This window comes from Acartia tonsa, chromosome 14, assembly GCF_053477335.1.
Source record: "Acartia tonsa isolate MP-2025a chromosome 14, ASM5347733v1, whole genome shotgun sequence".
NCBI classification, from domain to species: Eukaryota; Metazoa; Arthropoda; class Copepoda; order Calanoida; family Acartiidae; genus Acartia; species Acartia tonsa.
The window spans coordinates 34,501,743-34,520,079 of NC_137273.1; the positions used below are offsets into that span (position 1 = coordinate 34,501,743).

The following is an 18,337-nucleotide window of genomic DNA, read 5'->3' on the forward strand; positions in this document are numbered from 1 at the left end:
ACATTATATTGAAACTATATTCAGCCCGTGAAAACTAGTATTATTGGTTTTAATTAAGCAGTCAATGAGACTTAATTTAACCCCTATGAGTTTTAAGGGATAAATGTTTGGAGAATCCGAGCTCACCCATAGACATTTCATTCCTCTTTATATCTGACATGGAAGCAGCGCATTTTGTAAATGTTGAAAATTTGAAGTCTTTGTCTAGTAAAAGTTATCGCAAATATAGGTATTAAATAACAGTTGAACAATGAAAATGACCCTCTCACATTTTTTCAAGTGGCCAAAAATTGCATTAGAATAATTTAAGCTGCACTGTTCAGAGATTGATTGTGCTGGATTTACTTTTGATCATGATATGGTAGGAATTTTTATAAAATTCTTTTCAACTAACAGCTGCTTATTATGATGTAATCATAGAATATTAAGTTAGATAAGAATATGATAAAGTTTAACAATTCTATAACATTAATAGTTGCATCATGAGTGTTCACTAAGAGTATGGGTCACATACTCTTAGAGTACAGTTTAGGGTCTTTCAGTTTTCTCCTTTTCTTCATGAAGTGAATTATATGCACTCCAAATTACAATCCCAACAATACTTTCAGAAGGACAGATAGACACAGTACACTATTAAGAAGCTTCTTCACTAAAAGAGGCATCTTTATCACATTATCAAGGTTTTTGTAATATTATTGTAAAATATCACCGTATTATAAGGACAATTGCACAAAAATTAATGTTTCTTTCAAATTCAGGGTCACTGTGACTTTTGGAAGTATGAATGTACAGTGCCTAATCAGAGACTGATAGTTAGAAATATATCAAATACCAACTTCTATTTCCGTGAAGACAATGGGGGAATGGAGGGTAAATATTTTATCTCATCTGGTGATAGAATGTTGCTATTCTTACATTCAAAATAAATGCTGGAATAAGCCTTAAAATATTTAAACACTAGTCTCTCATTGGACATGAAATGACGTCCAATAAGAAAAAGGAATAAAAATATGGAAAAGAAAATTATTTTTTTTCCAAAAAAAATCTTGGCATTTTCATACATTATTCCAACATTTTTTGGCATTCAAAATCAAGTTTCATAAAAATAATAATATTTAATATAAAAAAAAATTTATTAAATAATTTTTTTTTCTTTATTTGTTGAAGATTTGAGCCCAAGCTTTTTCTGAGGAGGGAGACCCCCTTGACCCCCCCCCTGACACTCTTTTTTACAGCTTATATTATTTCTGTAAAATATTATAATAATTATTCCACTATGATCTTGTAAATTTCCAAATATGACTATTTTAACTGTGTAGGCATTAGAAGATAAAAAGGAAATAATTTTCTATACATTTAATTAAAATTTAAAAATTGTAATAGTTATTTCTTGTATCGTATTATAAACCGCTTTCCGCGGATATAGAATGTACAATTATAAGATTAAAACTAGTTTTTTTAGCCCCGTGGTGCCGAAGGCACTGGATAAAAAAACAAGTTTTAATCTTATGATTGTACATTTCTATATTCGTAGAAAACTGGATATAATACGATGCTAGACATAGTTTTTTCGTATGGATGAGAACCGGTTCCTATCCACTGGATTCGAATGAATACGAGAAATAAAATTACGACATGATCTTTAAAATTTAATACCCAAAGTTCCAAACTTTTAGTGTACAATCTGCTTAATCAACAATTTTAATACAGAATAGATAATTTTGTTTATAATGTATTGTGTATTAACTTATCCTTTAAGATCCCTGACTGTATGTATTTAATCAAACTTGTTTATTTTAAGAGCTGTGCAATGAAGTGGATGATAATGATTCTTGTTGCTCCTCAACTAATGTTTGCAGGAAATGCCCTAAACTTTCCCTCCCCTCTTAATAGATATAGAGTGTCTAGATGACCATGATTTAAATAAACCAATAGAAAAATAGTGTTTGAATAATCCAACCACATTTTTTGATTAAAACGTGTACATATTTTTGGAAGAAAAGAGTAGTTTTTCTTACAAATTGTCCTTAATTAAATAGCTAAATGTTTTAGTGTTATACTGGTTGCTCACTCCTAGAGACCTCTAACACTTGAGTAAAAAGGGGGTGGGGATTGGTCCCCACTTTTAATTTTAGTTTAAAAGAAAATAATGGGGTATTTCATCCCCCTTGGAGGCTTGAAGTAGCTTCACCCAAGATATTTAAAACCTTTCCTGTTTCTGGGAACAATATTTATACAGAAAGTAGTCAGATCCTGTTACTGTTACTAGCGGCTACACCCCTAGAGGTCTCTAGGGGCACTTGAGGATGGAGGAGTTGAGTCCCCAAACCCAAACAGACACACTTCCTATTACTTTATTATAAGGATACATTAACAACTCTGAAGTATATGATGTGGTCAGAATTTACCTATTCCTAAGTTGTTGAGAAAGTAGAGGGCTCATTAACCGCAGGATAGCTGGAGGAGATTGTGATAGTGATGCTGATTGTGCAGGTACAATAATATCTCTAGAAATGTCTTATATCTAAACTTTTTAGAAGAATAAAGTTTTTTTTGAAGCTAATATTTTGCTACCAGATTCACAATTTTAGCAAGACCTTAAGTTTTATCAGTACAGACTTCAGCGAGGGATGGGACATTAGACTGTAAATTACAATGGTACACTTAGATTTATATCCACGTCATCTTATTAGTGGGCTCCAAAATTCTAGGGTCTTTTATTAGATTTAGATTAGTCGGTTCCTGACTAGCAGTGTTCAAACTTTACAACCAAAAATTTATATTTACAGAAGAGATTGTTTAGCTATTGTTTTGATCATAGATATACAAATTAAAATACTTGTTTATTGGTAATTAAATAGACATAAAAATTTACATTTTTTTTTATTGATTTAGAGGGACTGAAGTGTGGAGAAAACAACTGTCCTTATCCATGTAATCATTTTCAAAAGCACAGCTTTTCTATAATTAGATAGACCTGTCTCTAAAACTGATAGCTCATTTCATTAATTTAGGCATGTTAGAATTTTATATTTTGTAAATCTTTTATTTATTTTAAAAAATGAAATATTTACAATGATTTTATTACCTTACAAAAAAGTGGCTGACATAGAAATGCCATAATGGCTTTGGCTATAACCCTTTGTTAGTGAGTCCATCTATCTAGCAAATTCTGCTATCTAATATAAACACTGATTTATTGATAATATTTTGCTGACCAATACACATCTACTCTATACTATTTGGGAGGGGGTGGCTTTACCTTATTTAACTAAATCTATTTTTCTTGGCTATGTGGACATTCTTTTGACAATAACTCAATTACTAACTTTGTTGATTAGTTTTATTAGTTAATTATTTTTGATTATTTTGATTTCTGAGCATTGCTACTTTTGAACATTGTGATTCTTTTTGTAATTAATATAATTATTATTACATTAGTTGGTAAGAATCAAATGGGTGATGATTGCTGCTATAGGCCATGTGGTAAGTAACATGTTGTTGTACTTTGAACCTTTTTGTTGACACATAAATGTATTGAAAAGTTATATATAAGGTGTATATTTGATAGACAGTGATAATAAATGAAAAACAGTACATGATTTGGTTCAAGACACCAACTACATAATATACATGCTCAAAATTAAAATAAATCAAACTTTGACTTTTAAATTAATGTGTGCAGCACAAACATTTTTTTTAACTTGACTGTTTTAATGAGGGCATAGGAAAAATAATTTTACTTCATGATCTCTTTCAGAAATATTACTGAACATTCACATGCACAAAACTTTATAATATTAATTTTCCAACTTTAAAAGGCATTGGATGTCCTGATGGATGGACTGAAGACCCAACCACAGGTAGATAGATGGATATTTCAATCTATATGAGGAGGTTTTTTTGTTTATCATCATTAAGAATGTACATTTTACATCAATATTATAAAATATTATAAATATTATAAAATTTTTTATGTCTCTAACTGTAACAGGAGCCGAGATAGAGGGGGGGTCAAATAAGCCCCCCCGGCCACCCCCCCCCCCCCGGTCTATTGAGGTGGGAATTGGGGCCCGATCTGTAAGGGTTAATAAAAAAATTAACAGTAAAAACATTTAACCAAAAGATATATCTACATTTTATATTGATAGTAAAATCATCCTAAATGAATAATAAAGCTACTATTCTGAAAATTCAGATTTGCCTATTTTTGGTTCGCAGTGTTGAGTAGCTTTGCTTCTATAAAATTAATAAATCAATTTTTTTATTCTGTTTTACCAATGGATATAGAATATTTAAGCAAAGTAAAAATATTAAAAACCTATCCTATAATTGATATAGGAAACTGAATTGAAATTGCTCAAATATATTATACAATTTCTATAACATCGATTTTGAATTTTTCCCCATTTAAAGAGAAAATTTATATGAAGCATCAGTTATCACCTATATTTCCTAAGAAATATGGGTGCTAAAAGTTAAACATAGCAATTTTTCATAAAAATTATACATGATTACAAAAAGTTATAAGAATATGATGATTGATTTTAGCTAAAACTTCTCCATAGACGCTACAAGATCCATATTAGCTTCTAAATCCTTCAATTTAAAATAATATTTTTATGCTTTCTGATTTTGAATTATAAATGTATTATTGAATTTTTTTTTTCTTCAACTATTTTCTAATAGAAATATCTATAGAATGTACCCAATGAAATATGAACAAATTAATTCATACAACCAATTAATCTTTGTATAGGAACGTGTTACAATTACAAAGTGTTAGGAGATAGACAAAGAAACTGGGCTGATAGTAGAGCAGAATGTCAGAGAGCTGGAGGAGACCTGGCAAGCATCAAGACAAGTAATGAATGGCAATTTGTGAAAGGTTAGTAAAAATTTTATTATTCATATTTTTATTTTTTAGGGCTAAATTAAAACTTTTTAATATTAAGGAGTTGGGGAAGGCCTTTCCACTCTCTGAAATTGTTAGACTCATTTTCTATCTGTAAACTAAAAGTCTATGATTTTTCAATAGAAATAGAAGAATAGAAGCATATTATGAACCCTTTTTTCGTCAAATCTAAGAAGGAACATTTCTAGCAGACAAAAGTATTGTTTACTTTCGACTCAAGCTGATGTGGATTCTTAAGAAATTATAGACTCGCTACTCGATAGTGAGACAAAATTATTTTTGTGAAAAATCATCCAAAAGCACATTAAAAATCTACAAAAATTAAACAAAATCATATGTTAATAACCCTTTAAGATTTTATTTCATTTTTGTAAATTTTTTTATTTGATATTGGAGGATTTTTCACAAAAATAATTTTGTCTCACCAGCGAGTAGCCAGCCCAACTTTTTTTTTAAGAATCCACCTCGTTACTAAGCTTTCAAATTTAAACGAAATTTTTGGGCAATTAATTCTGATTCCGCAAAGCTTTCTACTATGAAAATGTACTGTTTACAGCTGACTTTTATGTATGTATGAAATGAAAAAAAACATGCCTTCGTAGTAAAATGTGTACACAATTTCAACCAATGAGATCCAATGTAAATTCCGATGCGATTCTCCTATTGGCTCAATCAGACATTCCCTCTCTTTCTTAGTACCTTTATTGATTTTTCATTATTTTTGTTTACTATTTTGGCAATTAGAGCCAGCCTGACATTCAAATATTGAGATAAAATAATTTTAGGCTTTAAACTTTTGATAAAGTATTTTTAAAAGTGGTAGTTTTTGCTCTTTTTTACCATTTAGATTGACATTGCTTTGAAATCCTTATAATAAAGTAAAAGGATGTTTGTTTGTTTGTCTGTAACAAAGAATCTCACTATCTGCTGAACCGATCGGGTTCTCCTTAACAGGATAGCTTCTTACAGGTCCCAGGAAGGTTTATAACTATTTTGGGGGAGGGTACCACCTCCCTCCCAAGAGAAATCGCCTCTAGTAAAATTTAACCATCCCAAAAAAAGACTTTAATTAAATTTGTTTAAAAACTAAAATAAAACATGAGGTTGTGGGGGGGGGGGGGTTCGACCTGCCCCTCACTAAATTTTTTGTACTTTTAAAAAAAGATTCTAAATTAAAAAAAAGGTTAAGGGATTCAACTCCCCCCTACTTAAGTGCCCCCTAGAGGCCTCTAGGGGCGTAGCCGCTCGTTGGTTAATAATGTAATTATTAGATTTATATGAAAATTCATTGTTCAATACATCCTAAGATATAAATTTTCAACAAATTTTTTTATAGAGAAAATGATAAGAGTAGTCATGAAAATCTTATTACGCAATATGCATATACTTTAGTTTGAAGGAAAATCATTTGTTAGCACCAATTTTACAAAGATATGAAAATTTGACTTTTTGAATAAGTAAAATTACTTGTTTTTTATATAAAAACTCTTTCTAACCAGTTTAGCAAAGCAGTAAAATTGGTGCAATGATAAAAAAGCAAATAAAACTAGACAATATAATATTTAAATATGCTAAAATATAAACTTATTTAAAGAGAAAATTTGTAGAATATGCTGAACAACAAATTATGAAAAATATAGTAGCTTGTATGAAATTAGATTACATAACATGATATTGTATCAAACAAGTATAACAACATCCATAAAAGCAAAACTATAAAATCATAGTACAACAAACAAACATTAACAAGTTTGTAGAGTGTCAAAACTTAAAAAGCAGAATATAAATTTTAACATCTAAAGAATAATTGTATGAAAAATTCAAACCTCAAAAGTTAACTTAATAGGGTATTTGTAATTTACTATCGACTATGCCCTCTAGAGGCCTCTAAGGGCACTTGAGGAGGGGGAGTTGAATTTTTAAATTTTAGATTTAAACAGAAAAAGTAAAAAAAAATTGGGGAGGAATTTTTTTTTCTATTGGCGATTTCTCTTGGAAGGGTAATCGTACCCTCTCCAAAATAGTTATAAATCAGACTTTTTAATATCTTTTGTAATAATATTGAAACTCCAAATAGAATAAATATCATGTCTATCTACATTATTATTTATATTATTATTTAGGTCTTTTACAAGGAAGTGTGTGGCTTGGTGGAACTGATGCAGATGAAGAAGGCAATTGGGTGTGGACAGATGGATCTCCAGGTATTATCTAAATATATTCTGTAATTGGCAATAAGTAAGAGATGTATATATTTAATATCTCCAATATAGCCTAAAACCTTCCAGGACCAATGGAATTCTTCCTGAAAGATCTAAGCGGTCATATGAACTTATTGGAAGACATCCTGTTACTTTAATCTATAGCATAGAGAAAATTAAGTTTTTCTTTAAGTAACTATCCTTCAGCTTTTTTTTACTTATATTACATACAAATGATATTTTAGATTTAATCTCGTAGAGTATTTGTATCACATTAATGTTTAATTTTTATTATTTAGTAACATTCTCTGACTGGTATCCTGGTGAACCTGGTTCAGGCTTTAGTTACAACTGCATGGCGGTAAACAAATTTTATGATAATTTAGACAATTTTACAAAAACTAATATCAAAATAAAATGTTTCCCCTCTAAGGGACTTTTTGAGTCTGAGCCCCCCCCCCCCCTTTATTTTAAATAAATAGAAAATAAGAGAGAGTTGTTTTTCTTTTGTTTGTTTGTTACTTTATGTTAGGTTAGGTAAGGTTATATTGGGTAATGCACAGTAGAGTTGATTTAAAATAAGGTTGCCGAGGGGGGGGGGGGGGGAGTGTTTAGTGCAAGACATACATTGTTACATCCTTCTATATACTTTGATTTACAATTCTTGGCTTTTTAAATAGAATAACTAAATTTGTTTATTATTTAACTTTATACTATCTTTATTGATTATGAATCTATACAAATTTTCTCATAATTTGACAATAATGCAAGAACATGATTATATATTGGCTTTTAAACTTTCAGGCAGGTCGTACTTTGGGTTGGAGATGGGATGCTGTTTCTTGTTCATCTGACTTCTATGCTGTGTGTAACATACCAGGTAATTACAGATACTTAAATTCTGTACTTAAATATGATTTATGACCTATCATTCCCTTTTAAAAAAAAACTTTTAACATAAAAGTTATAGTGCAAAAAAATGTTTTTTTTTCTTTTATTATCAGACAAAACAATTAAGATTTAATCATGCAAAAATATTTAGAATTGTTGCAAAAATCAGCAATTTTAAGGGATAAGACAATGGTCCATATATTGCTGTACATCGCCAATGATGATACACAAAATCACCCCTTCTGTAGATTACAATTAGTGGTTGAAAGTGAGAACACTAAAAATATTGAACCGGCCAATCAAAATTCAGTTCAAGTCCCCAAACTTGTTAACCCTTACAGATCGGGCCCCTATTCCCACCTTAATAGATCGGGGGGGGGGGGGGGTCATATTGACCCCCCCCTCTATCTCGGCTCCTGTTACAGTTAGAGACATAAAATTTTTTTTTGGTGGTTCATGTGTATTTTTAGAGAAAATTACTTTTTCTAGTCATAGCGGTCAGACCGCTCCTTAGCCGCTTTTTAGCGGCCAGCCGCTAAATATTAAAACAGCTGTAGAGCAGCCAATTTTGCAGCTAGGATGACCAAATTTTAGGACGAACTTTTATTTTTCATAACAAAAAAATTACTTTTTCAGATCATCACCGAAAAACGGCAAATAACGGAGACCGCCATTTTCGGCGGTTACGGCGGTAAAACGGCGGTTGGCGGCGCCAATTAATATTTTTATCTGTTTACTGTTGCTCAAGGATTTACCAAAAAAATTTTTAGGCCTCTAGCTGTAATAGAAGCCACGATATTCATGATATATGTCTGTAGTAAAAGCCGGACAAAAATCGGTCATAAAGTTGGTCAGGGAGCGGTCAAACGGTCATAACACCACTTTTCTCAGAAGGTCATTGATATCTAAGTATTCACCAAAAAAATTTTAGGTTTCTACCTTATAAACAAAAGTCATAATGTAGAAATTAAGATTTATTTAGAATTTTTTCAAAATTTGGTTCCACCTAACCGACTTTGACCGGACGCCACGACCGACACAGACCAGATATTCTTATAAGATCAACTCTTGCCGACGTATAATTACTAAACTTAAAAAGTCATGAAGTCACAACTCTTTATCTTACCTACAAAAAAAATGACATTGAAAAAACAGAGGGGGGGGGGGTCAATATGAACCCCCCCCCCCGATCTGTAAGGGTTAAGCCAACAAGTAAGAAAATGTTATTATAAGACATTGGAGACTAGTCTAATGTAAAACCCAATGTCCCCTCCCTTCCTGATTAATTGAAGTATTGAAGTAACACCCATCAGACAACAAACATTCAAATTCTATGAGCCTTGCCTGGACACGTTGTACTTTGAACCTTTTTGTTGACACATAAATGTATTGAAAAGTTATATATAAGGTGTATATTTGATAGACAGTGATAATAAATGAAAAACTGTACATGATTTGGTTCAAGACACCAACTACATAATATACATGCTCAAAATTAAAATAAATCAAACTTTGACTTTTAAATTAATGTGTGCAGCGCAAACATTTTTTTTAACTAGACTGTTTTAATGAGGGCATAGGAAAAATAATTTCACTTCATGATCTCTTTCAGAGATATTACTGAACATTCACATGCACAAAACTTTATAATATTAATTTTCCAACTTTAGAAAGCATTGGATGTCCTGATGGATGGGAAGACACAACCACAGGTAGATATTTAGATAGATATTTCAATCTATATGAGGAGGTTTTTTGTTTATCATCATTAAGAATGTATATTTTACATCAATATTATAAAATATTATAAAAAAATTTTATAGCCCAGTTCACAAAAGGTAAAAGGTCGACTGAGAGAAATAAGAGGTCAACCTTTTTTGAGGTCAACCGTTTTTCAGTCGTACTTTTGAAAATATACTCAGAAAAAAAAATATTTAATGTTCCTTTTTCCCTGAGCAAACAGCTGTTCAGTTAGCTTCTAAAAATTTAGACGGACGTCCTCATGATCCCTAAAAAATAATTTCAACAATATTTAATTTTTCTTGAAAATTAAAAAATTATATCTGCAATCTTAAAGTACTTTGAATGTAATTAGTTATCGAAATTAAAATTAAATATTTTTGGTGTTAAATTAATTATAGAAATTTTGCATTGTTGAAGAAACGTCTATCAATTTTATAATAATTTTTTTACAACCTACAGCTGTGAATTGAGCTTAATCAGCTGATAAAAGTCTGACTAACTTTGAAAAAATGGCGGACCAAAACAAACTTATTGAAATTACATTAAAATTAACATTTGTTACAATACTTATTCTTTAAAATGCATTATTATATTATATTTATTTTATTTTATTTGTGATATTTTCATGTATCACAATATTAACGTGTGCTTAAAGTTATTAAAAATCTTGCGATGCGAGGCGGGGAGAAGGGTTGGTTTGGGATATAGGTTACTTACTTGTTTGTGTGTGTGTGTGCCATGTATAATTGTGTTTGCTTAAGCATAAGCTCTTTAAATGAAACTCATTAGTTATTATGTACACTATAAACGTTGAAGACAATATCATCTGATTCTCTTTATAAATAAATACATAAACTGTAGTTAAGGGGAATGTCCAGACTTTACATTATTTTTTACGTTGTTAGTATACGTTATATATGCTTAAAATGCACCTAAAATATGCAAAATATAACATTCCTTATAGGTACAGTGTATTGGATGACGCAAAATATTCTATCTTTTGGTGATATATCCCTGTTTTATTTCATATACTCAAACGTCGAAATCTTTTCAGATATTAACTGAAAATGAGGTGCAATTTTTTTTCAAGAAGATGAGTGACGCGAGATACATTTAGAACGATTTTTTATCAAACAAAACAGGTTTTACATTTTTTTCTTTTGATGTACAATACAAACCACATACCAAAACTTGCAGCCGACACTAAAAATATTCAAAAAAGTAAAAAGGCAAAAAAAGAACTAGGGTAAGTTATTTTTCCTAAGCTTTTTATGTTGTTTAATATATTACGTTTCTGTTAAAATAGTTCAACGAATGCAAAAGTTTTAGCTAATCACCCCCTCCTTTGGCTTCCCCTTTTTCATCCCTTAAAGGTTTTACACCCCCCTAGTTAAACTGGATTTTGACCTCTTCGCTCATGGTATTATTAAGTAAGGTAACACCACATAGACAACCAACTCTTTGATTGCACGACCTTTAACTTGAAGTCTTACTCTTAACTATGCATGGTAATAAGTTGTGTTTGTTTTCGGCCAATGCATTCCCTTACTCTAACTATTCTATTGCGTATCTTGCATAGAAGCAGTAGGAACCATTTTTCACTTCTCTATTACTGTCGCGGTGTTAAGCCGAGATTCGAACCTATCACATCCCCGACAACGAGCGGATTCAAAATGTGTTAAACCATGGTCACAGGGATAAAAACGCTGGATTTTAGAACAGCGATATATTTATCAAAGGGAATTTATAATATTAGTGATTGCTTCGCCCCTAGCCTAGAATAATAGTCTAAAACCTACCCAAAGCATTTATAAAGTTTCGCTGTAATAAATCAATAAGGATCAATATTTTATAAATTTATGAGATCTTAAGCTTTAAACTGTCTTCTTTGTTATTACAATTTGTCTATTTGCTTCACCTCTAGCCCCGGGCTAGGTCAGAAATATAGCACCCAACGAAATTTATACAGCTTCTATGAAAAGTAAAACCACGCTGGACCAGCAATATCTGAGATATTTATCTACGCCCTAGCCTCTACATGACGAGATCTTAGCTTTATACATGAAAAACGTTTCTACTTTATATTTTAGGAAGTGTGTCCTTCTGCCTTTTATTGAATTAAAAGATATTTAAGTCGTTGATTCTTTCATTAACATGGAATTGTCGTTCACTTAACCATACCTAACATAACACTAGAATATTCTATTTAGAGTTCCAGTTACTTCATTTAATCTTAACAATAACAAGAAAAAACTAATAATGACAAGATACTTTCAATTTTAATAGTATGAACTAAATTTTGAACTTAATCAGAACCTTCACTGTAAGAGAGAACCATAGCGATTCAGCATTCAGTTAAATCTTTCAGTACACACAGAAAAACATCTTATTACTGATATTAGGATGAATACCAATAATACTGTTGTTTATGTTATTTAAAAATTTCAGGGTGTAAGCAGACTGGCCTACAAGCACTTATATACAACACTCCTTTCACCACCAACAAAATAAAATTTCTGTGCATGCACACTACATCCTATAAGGTAAATATACGCAGCTTCTCTTTTTAAGGATAAGACTTCACTTTTTTTAAAGACAATAAAATCCCCTCCTTTCGTAAAGTTTTCCTATGTGGCTTTATAAGTATAGCCGCTAGTACCTATATATCTTGTATGTATCTTAATTAGCAAATGAGAAAATATTTCCGGCCCCATGAAACGAAAAACAAAATGAATTATGCAGTACCTTTGCTTCTAAAAGAAATGGTTAAAATCTACTATTTAAATAAGTATTGTTTTTTTTTTCAGGAAACAATGACGTTTAGTTGCATGGAAGAAAAAAAACATTCAAATATTAATATGTTAAGATTCCTAATTATACCTAAATGATTTGTAACAAAATAAAATAAGATAATTCTTATATTTTTATTAATTCTTTGGTTTAATGTGTAAAGCTACTCTTTAATTCCACGTTTTAAATATGATCTTTTCTGTTCTGTATCCCATAGCAGCTGGTCAGCTGGTATGAGAGGCTATTATCTCAGACTCATATTTTTTTCGATTTTCTTGATATTCTATAATATTTATCAGGAATCTAATGGGATAAGACAATTGCCGATAAATTGATGTACATCCCCAATGATAACATAAAAAATTACCCCTTCTGAAGATTAATATTAGTTGTTGAAGAATTTGAACACTCAACTTAATAAACCAACCAATCCAAATTCAGTAAAAGTCCCCAAAGTCAAATGCAATGGTAGTATCCCCTATAAATGATAAACACTAAACAGGTATGAATTGAAAGAGTTTCTACGGATTTTTTTAAATTAAGATAAATTTTAACTTTTTGTTAAAATCATTTCGTGAAACTACCATTAGGTGTAGTAAAGTTAAAAAGTTATTATATTTTCAATCCTTATAGAAAAGTAACAGGATGTGTGTATCTTTTCCTATTGATCTCTCTAACCGCTAAACTGATAAGACAATCATTTAAAGTGTAGCTTCTGGAAGGATTTTTAGATATTTTTGAGGAGAGTACAACCACCCCAACCCCTCTAAATCTGTTTTGCTTTTATTCTTTATGAAAAAGAAAAAAGGGGGCGTCGAACCTAACACGTTTTTCTGTCTGACTCAAAGGAGCTCGCTTATTACTGGAATTATATGTTTCACCTTTACAATAAAGCTTCTTATAAGTCCTGGTAAGGTTCATTTTTATTTTGTGGAGTAGGTTATTCACCAAGATAAATCGTCTCTTGAAAAAAAAATTAAGAGTTAAGTGTAAACAACACAGCCTCCACCCTCTTCTAGAGGCGTAACCGATGTATTATATACAGTAGATTGGCCCAGAAAGAGGCCTAAATCATATTTCAATGTGCTGGACCGAGCCTAATTATAGAAAAGCTTCGCTTAAAAAAATAATTTTAAATATTCATTTTCATAAGGAAGACAGTGTGTACTGTGTAACTATAAAGATATAGTGGCGAGACCGCTGCTATTATCGAAAATAGCTATCTCCTGCCATTTTTTTGTGCTATTTATCGTCAATAATTTTGAAATTGGGGGGGGGGGGCTGTTTATTACACTAGTCCCTAAAGTATTATAAAAACATTTTCTTTGTTGGCTCAACAACTTTGGGGACTTTTATAGAATTTTGATGTTAATTTATAATTTGAAATGTCTTTTTGTTGAATAAGGATGACAAAAAATCCATAAAAGTGAAGCTCTGAAGTGAAACGGTAGTATAAACAAACATTATTGAAATGTAACAGGATCTCTGTAAGTCTGTTCAAATGGATCCCTCTTTAACGTGTAACTTCTCTTTGGTTGTGGAAGGTTTTTTAGCTATTTTTGTGGAGGGTACCAATACCTCCCCCCCGTCTAAATTTATAAAACTTTTTTTTAAAAACTGAAATAAGATAGGTAGTCGAATTCAACCCCCCCCCCCCCTCTAGTGCCTCTAAGTGTATATTTACACTAATAATGAATAATTATCCTATTATTTAAAGATATCAGTTTTTGTTTGATTATTAAGATCTCAATACCAAACCACTGAACCACTAAGCTGTGTTGGAATATTTCTGTCGCCTTTTGATGCTCAGCATGCATCTGCTAGTCATCCTGATATAAATAAAACCAATGGGATGTTTGTCTGTCTCTACCAAAGGATTCGCTTGACCTATAAGGTTCACTTTAACAGATTCTAATAGGTTCTGGGGATTTTCAGTAGTAAGGTATAAATCGCCCTTGGGGAAAAAAAATTAAAGCTGAAGGTAAACTACACACACCTCCCTTTTAGGATAAAGAAACCCCTAAATGCTAAAGTGTAGCTGCTATTTGAATATAATATCACGCAGTGTCTAATTTTTTTGATTGTCCAAAAATCAAGATTAATAGAAGAATAACTTAAATAAGTTTCAATGGACATTCAGACTTTCCAGAAATGTACAGTTTATATACACGCTAAATTTTGCATATTACAGAAATCATCTTTACAAGACTAAGTTGGAGGAATCATCAAGCCAAGTTTGAATTTAATTACATTTGAACTTACCTAAGAACATCCATAAAAGCGAAGCTCTAAAAGTAACAGTACAGTAACAAGCCCTTTTCACTCCACAGGGGGAGCATAGGCCGCTGACAATATGTCAGTGTTTCTGTAACAATGTGGCTTTTTTATGGATATGGGATAGGGTTGTCAGCCCTAAGCCCTATGATTGCGGTGTAATGCATCCATTTGCCCATCCGACAACCAACCCTTTGATTGCACGACCTTTGTCTGAAAAGTCCTAACTGTGCATGGTAGTGAGTTGCACCTGTTTTGGGCCAAGGCATTCCCCCTACTCTAACTGTTTATGTCGCGCACCTGACATAGTAGCAGTAGGAACCATTTTTAACGTCTTTAGTTATGACGCGGTGTCGGACCGAGATTCGAACCTATCACCTCCCCGACGACGAGCGGATGTGCTATGTGTTGAGCTCTAAAACATTAGGACAAATGTGCATTAACACTTATAGAGTGTCAAAACTGAATAATCAGAATTTAAGAGTTGAAGCAAAATTGTAAGAAAATTTGTTGAAAAACTATTTGATACAGATTAATGTTTATGGACATACATACAATTTTAGGACTTGAATATTGAGTTGCTTTGCTTATAATATAGTATCCGAGGAATTAGTATACAAACAAGGATGACAACATCCATAAAAGCGAAGCACTGAAAAATTAGGACAAATGTGCAGTGTCAAAACTGAATAATCAGAATATAAATGTATTTGAAGATTTGAAGCAAAATTGTAAGTAAAAAAAAACTGCTTGATACAGGATAATGTTTATTTCTAAGTCGTACCTAGCTATTTTAGGAATCAGCATGCAAAGTTTGAAATTAATAAGACAATTCTAACCTGTTTAAATTAATGAAAAGAACTAACTGTAACGGATGGACGGACATACGTATGGACCGACCCTAATTATAGAAAAGCTTTTAAAAACTCTTGTTAAAAAGAAGCCATGATGTTAAGAAATAAAAAGGATTGATTGAAGGGATGATTATATTTTATTATAGATTTTAATATCATTATACAATCATAATTTGAGGATGAAATTGAGTAGGTAAAATATGTAAAAGTTATCACAGAAATATTGAAAACAGGTTTTTTTTTCTTGAAATGTTGATGCTTCAAATTACATGTGATTTTGTTGCTAAAAACTTTAATTAAATAATTTAACATAAGGGATAGTTCTTTGACAGATAGTACAAAATATAATGCTTGCGAATGTGAAAGTTGATTTACAAAAAAATGTATTAATAATAAAACAAGGTTGACAATGTACACTAGAATTGAAGCATAAAAAATTAAAAGATGACTAGAAAACAAACAGAATAGGTAACAAATTAGCATTTATAATGAATGCTAATAAATCAGATGACTCATCTGGAATAATTTCATAAGCATGTATAAAAATGCAATTGAGTTACATGCATCTTTATCTACAATAAAAAAGCCTTTAGAGCAACGAGAACTCAAGTTCTTGCTAAAACATAGAAAGTAAAGATACTTGTCCTTTCATCTATAGACACAAAAGTCTCGTAGAACAAAGTCAAACTTTAAATTGATAGGTACTTTTATCTAAAAAAAATGAAAATTAAAGGGTGGGGGAATGTGGTGACTCGTTACACGACATACCAGCAATTTTATTTTGGGTGCTACTCCCCAAGTTTTAGAGATAATTAGGTAAATTTTTTTTGGTTGTGTCACTAATTACCCCAAGTTTTGGTATCTTTAAAAAACGGCGGCCATACCGCCGTCTACCGCCATTTTCCGCCGCCAAAAAATAATATGGCGAGAAATGCAATAAATTTTTTTTTTTTTTGAGGCGGCGGAAAACAGCGGGAGCGGTGGTACCGCCGCTGTTTTTTATCAAAATATTTTTTACCGACCAACCCAAATATATTTTGTTTCAATATCTTTAAAAATACAGGATAAGCACTGAATTTAAGATATACCTTGATAAACAAGAATTTGAAAAAAATGACATGTTGCTTGTAAGGGAAAAATTTTTTGAAAAAAATAACATGGTCTCAAATGATTCCAAATTGCCTAATTCGGGGAGAAATGCATTAAAAAAAATTTTTTGGGCGGCGGCGGAAAATGGCAACGAACGGCAGGAGCGGCGGTCCCGCCGCCGTTTTTTTTTTAAAGATACCAAAACTTCAGGTAATAAGTGACACAACCAAAAAGATTTTACCCAATTATCTCTAAAACTAAGGGAGTATCACCCAATATAAAATTGCTGGTATGTCGTGTGACGAGACACCACATTTACCCCCCCCCCCCCCTTAAAACACCAAAGATAGACGGACATTTCAATTAAGAGTTGAATTTCATAGTTTAAATATAAGAGGGATATGTGCTAGGGCAGATTATTTATTTTTTATAATAAAGTTGTATCAAAATCTTTTCATTGGTTTGGTATAGACTTTGGGCTAAACCATGTACACATTCTTCTTATTATATTTATTACTACACGTCGACAGATGATTTTTCTAGTGTGTTGGTATAAAATTGAGTTTCATCTCGTTGGTTTTATTTCCTCCTACTTAGGCTAACTGGAACCTCTAAAAAAGTAAATACTTTTAGTTGCAATTTTATAATTCGAAATTTCTGTCCATTTTCACATTGTGACATATTACAAGAGGAGCTTTGGACAATAAGAGCAACTACATCTTTCATAAATGATTACAATCTTTTACTAGCGGATACACTCAAGAGCACTTACCTGCACCTATAGGAAGCTTCACTGTAAAGGAGAACCCTAACGGTTCAGCAAATAGCGAGATTTTTCGCTACAGACAAAAAAGCATACTGCTTTATAAAATACTATTGGCATTTAGGGGCTCTGTATTCGAAAATGGCAGAAATGGTCTAGGAAGATATCTTAAACCCATAAAATCGGAAATTAAACAAGCATAAAACCTTCACAGGACCAATGTGAATCTTGCATAAACTAGAGAACCCAATCGGAACAGTAGTTACTTAAATCTTAAGCTTCAGACAAAAATCGTATTACTTTATATAATAGGAGGAGGAGGATAGGATACAAAGAAAGTTTTTTTTTGTCCGTAGCACTTATCATTGAACCTATAGTTAACTATTTTGAGGAAAGATTTCTCCACCCTCCCAACAAAAATTGACCCTGCCCCCCCACCCACTAAAATTTTTTCTTAAAAAATTAAAAATGAAGGGGGGGGGGGGAAGTCAACTACCACCTCTTTTGCGCACCCTCCTGGCACAATTAACACTGTGCACGCCACTATATATTTATCTGTAAGTTCTATTTTGCATGGTAATAAGTTGCACCTGTTTTGATTTTTAACGTCTTTAAGTATGACGCGGTGTGGGGCCGAGATTCGAACCTAACACCTTACCAAAAACAAGCGGATGCGGTGCGTGTTACGCCTCAGCCGAGGCTTATAAAAAATAAAAATATTACCTTTTATAAATAACAGAGAGAAGTAAGCTGCTCAATAAAATCATTTCTTAATCTCTGAAATTTAACACGGAATAATACTCAACATTCTAATTGT

The 18,337-nt window shown here is 31.7% G+C and overlaps 1 protein-coding gene and 2 long non-coding RNA genes across 3 annotated transcripts in view; all 3 read left to right on the forward strand.

The window, feature by feature from the left end:
* The first annotated feature begins 327 nt into the window (after positions 1-327).
* LOC145305435 (uncharacterized) lies at positions 328-1,890 on the forward strand. Its single transcript, XR_013874594.1, has 3 exons — positions 328-361; positions 759-870; positions 1,802-1,890. It is a non-coding gene; the product is annotated as an uncharacterized LOC145305435 (long non-coding RNA).
* Positions 1,891-2,446: 556 nt separating this feature from the next.
* The window catches only part of LOC145305799 (C-type mannose receptor 2-like), a 28,776-nt gene continuing 12,885 nt past the window's right edge, over positions 2,447-18,337 (forward strand). Inside the window, exons 1-9 of the mRNA XM_080147612.1 lie at positions 2,447-2,493; positions 2,896-2,934; positions 3,442-3,486; positions 3,822-3,863; positions 4,760-4,888; positions 7,039-7,119; positions 7,416-7,477; positions 7,921-7,996; positions 9,678-9,719. Coding sequence (XP_080003738.1) covers positions 3,456-3,486; positions 3,822-3,863; positions 4,760-4,888; positions 7,039-7,119; positions 7,416-7,477; positions 7,921-7,996; positions 9,678-9,719 — 463 coding nt within the window. The 5' untranslated portion in view covers positions 2,447-2,493; positions 2,896-2,934; positions 3,442-3,455. The remainder of the gene's footprint in view (positions 2,494-2,895; positions 2,935-3,441; positions 3,487-3,821; positions 3,864-4,759; positions 4,889-7,038; positions 7,120-7,415; positions 7,478-7,920; positions 7,997-9,677; positions 9,720-18,337) is intronic.
* Positions 10,803-12,669, forward strand: LOC145306169 (uncharacterized). Its single transcript, XR_013874912.1, has 3 exons — positions 10,803-10,892; positions 12,199-12,293; positions 12,558-12,669. It is a non-coding gene; the product is annotated as an uncharacterized LOC145306169 (long non-coding RNA).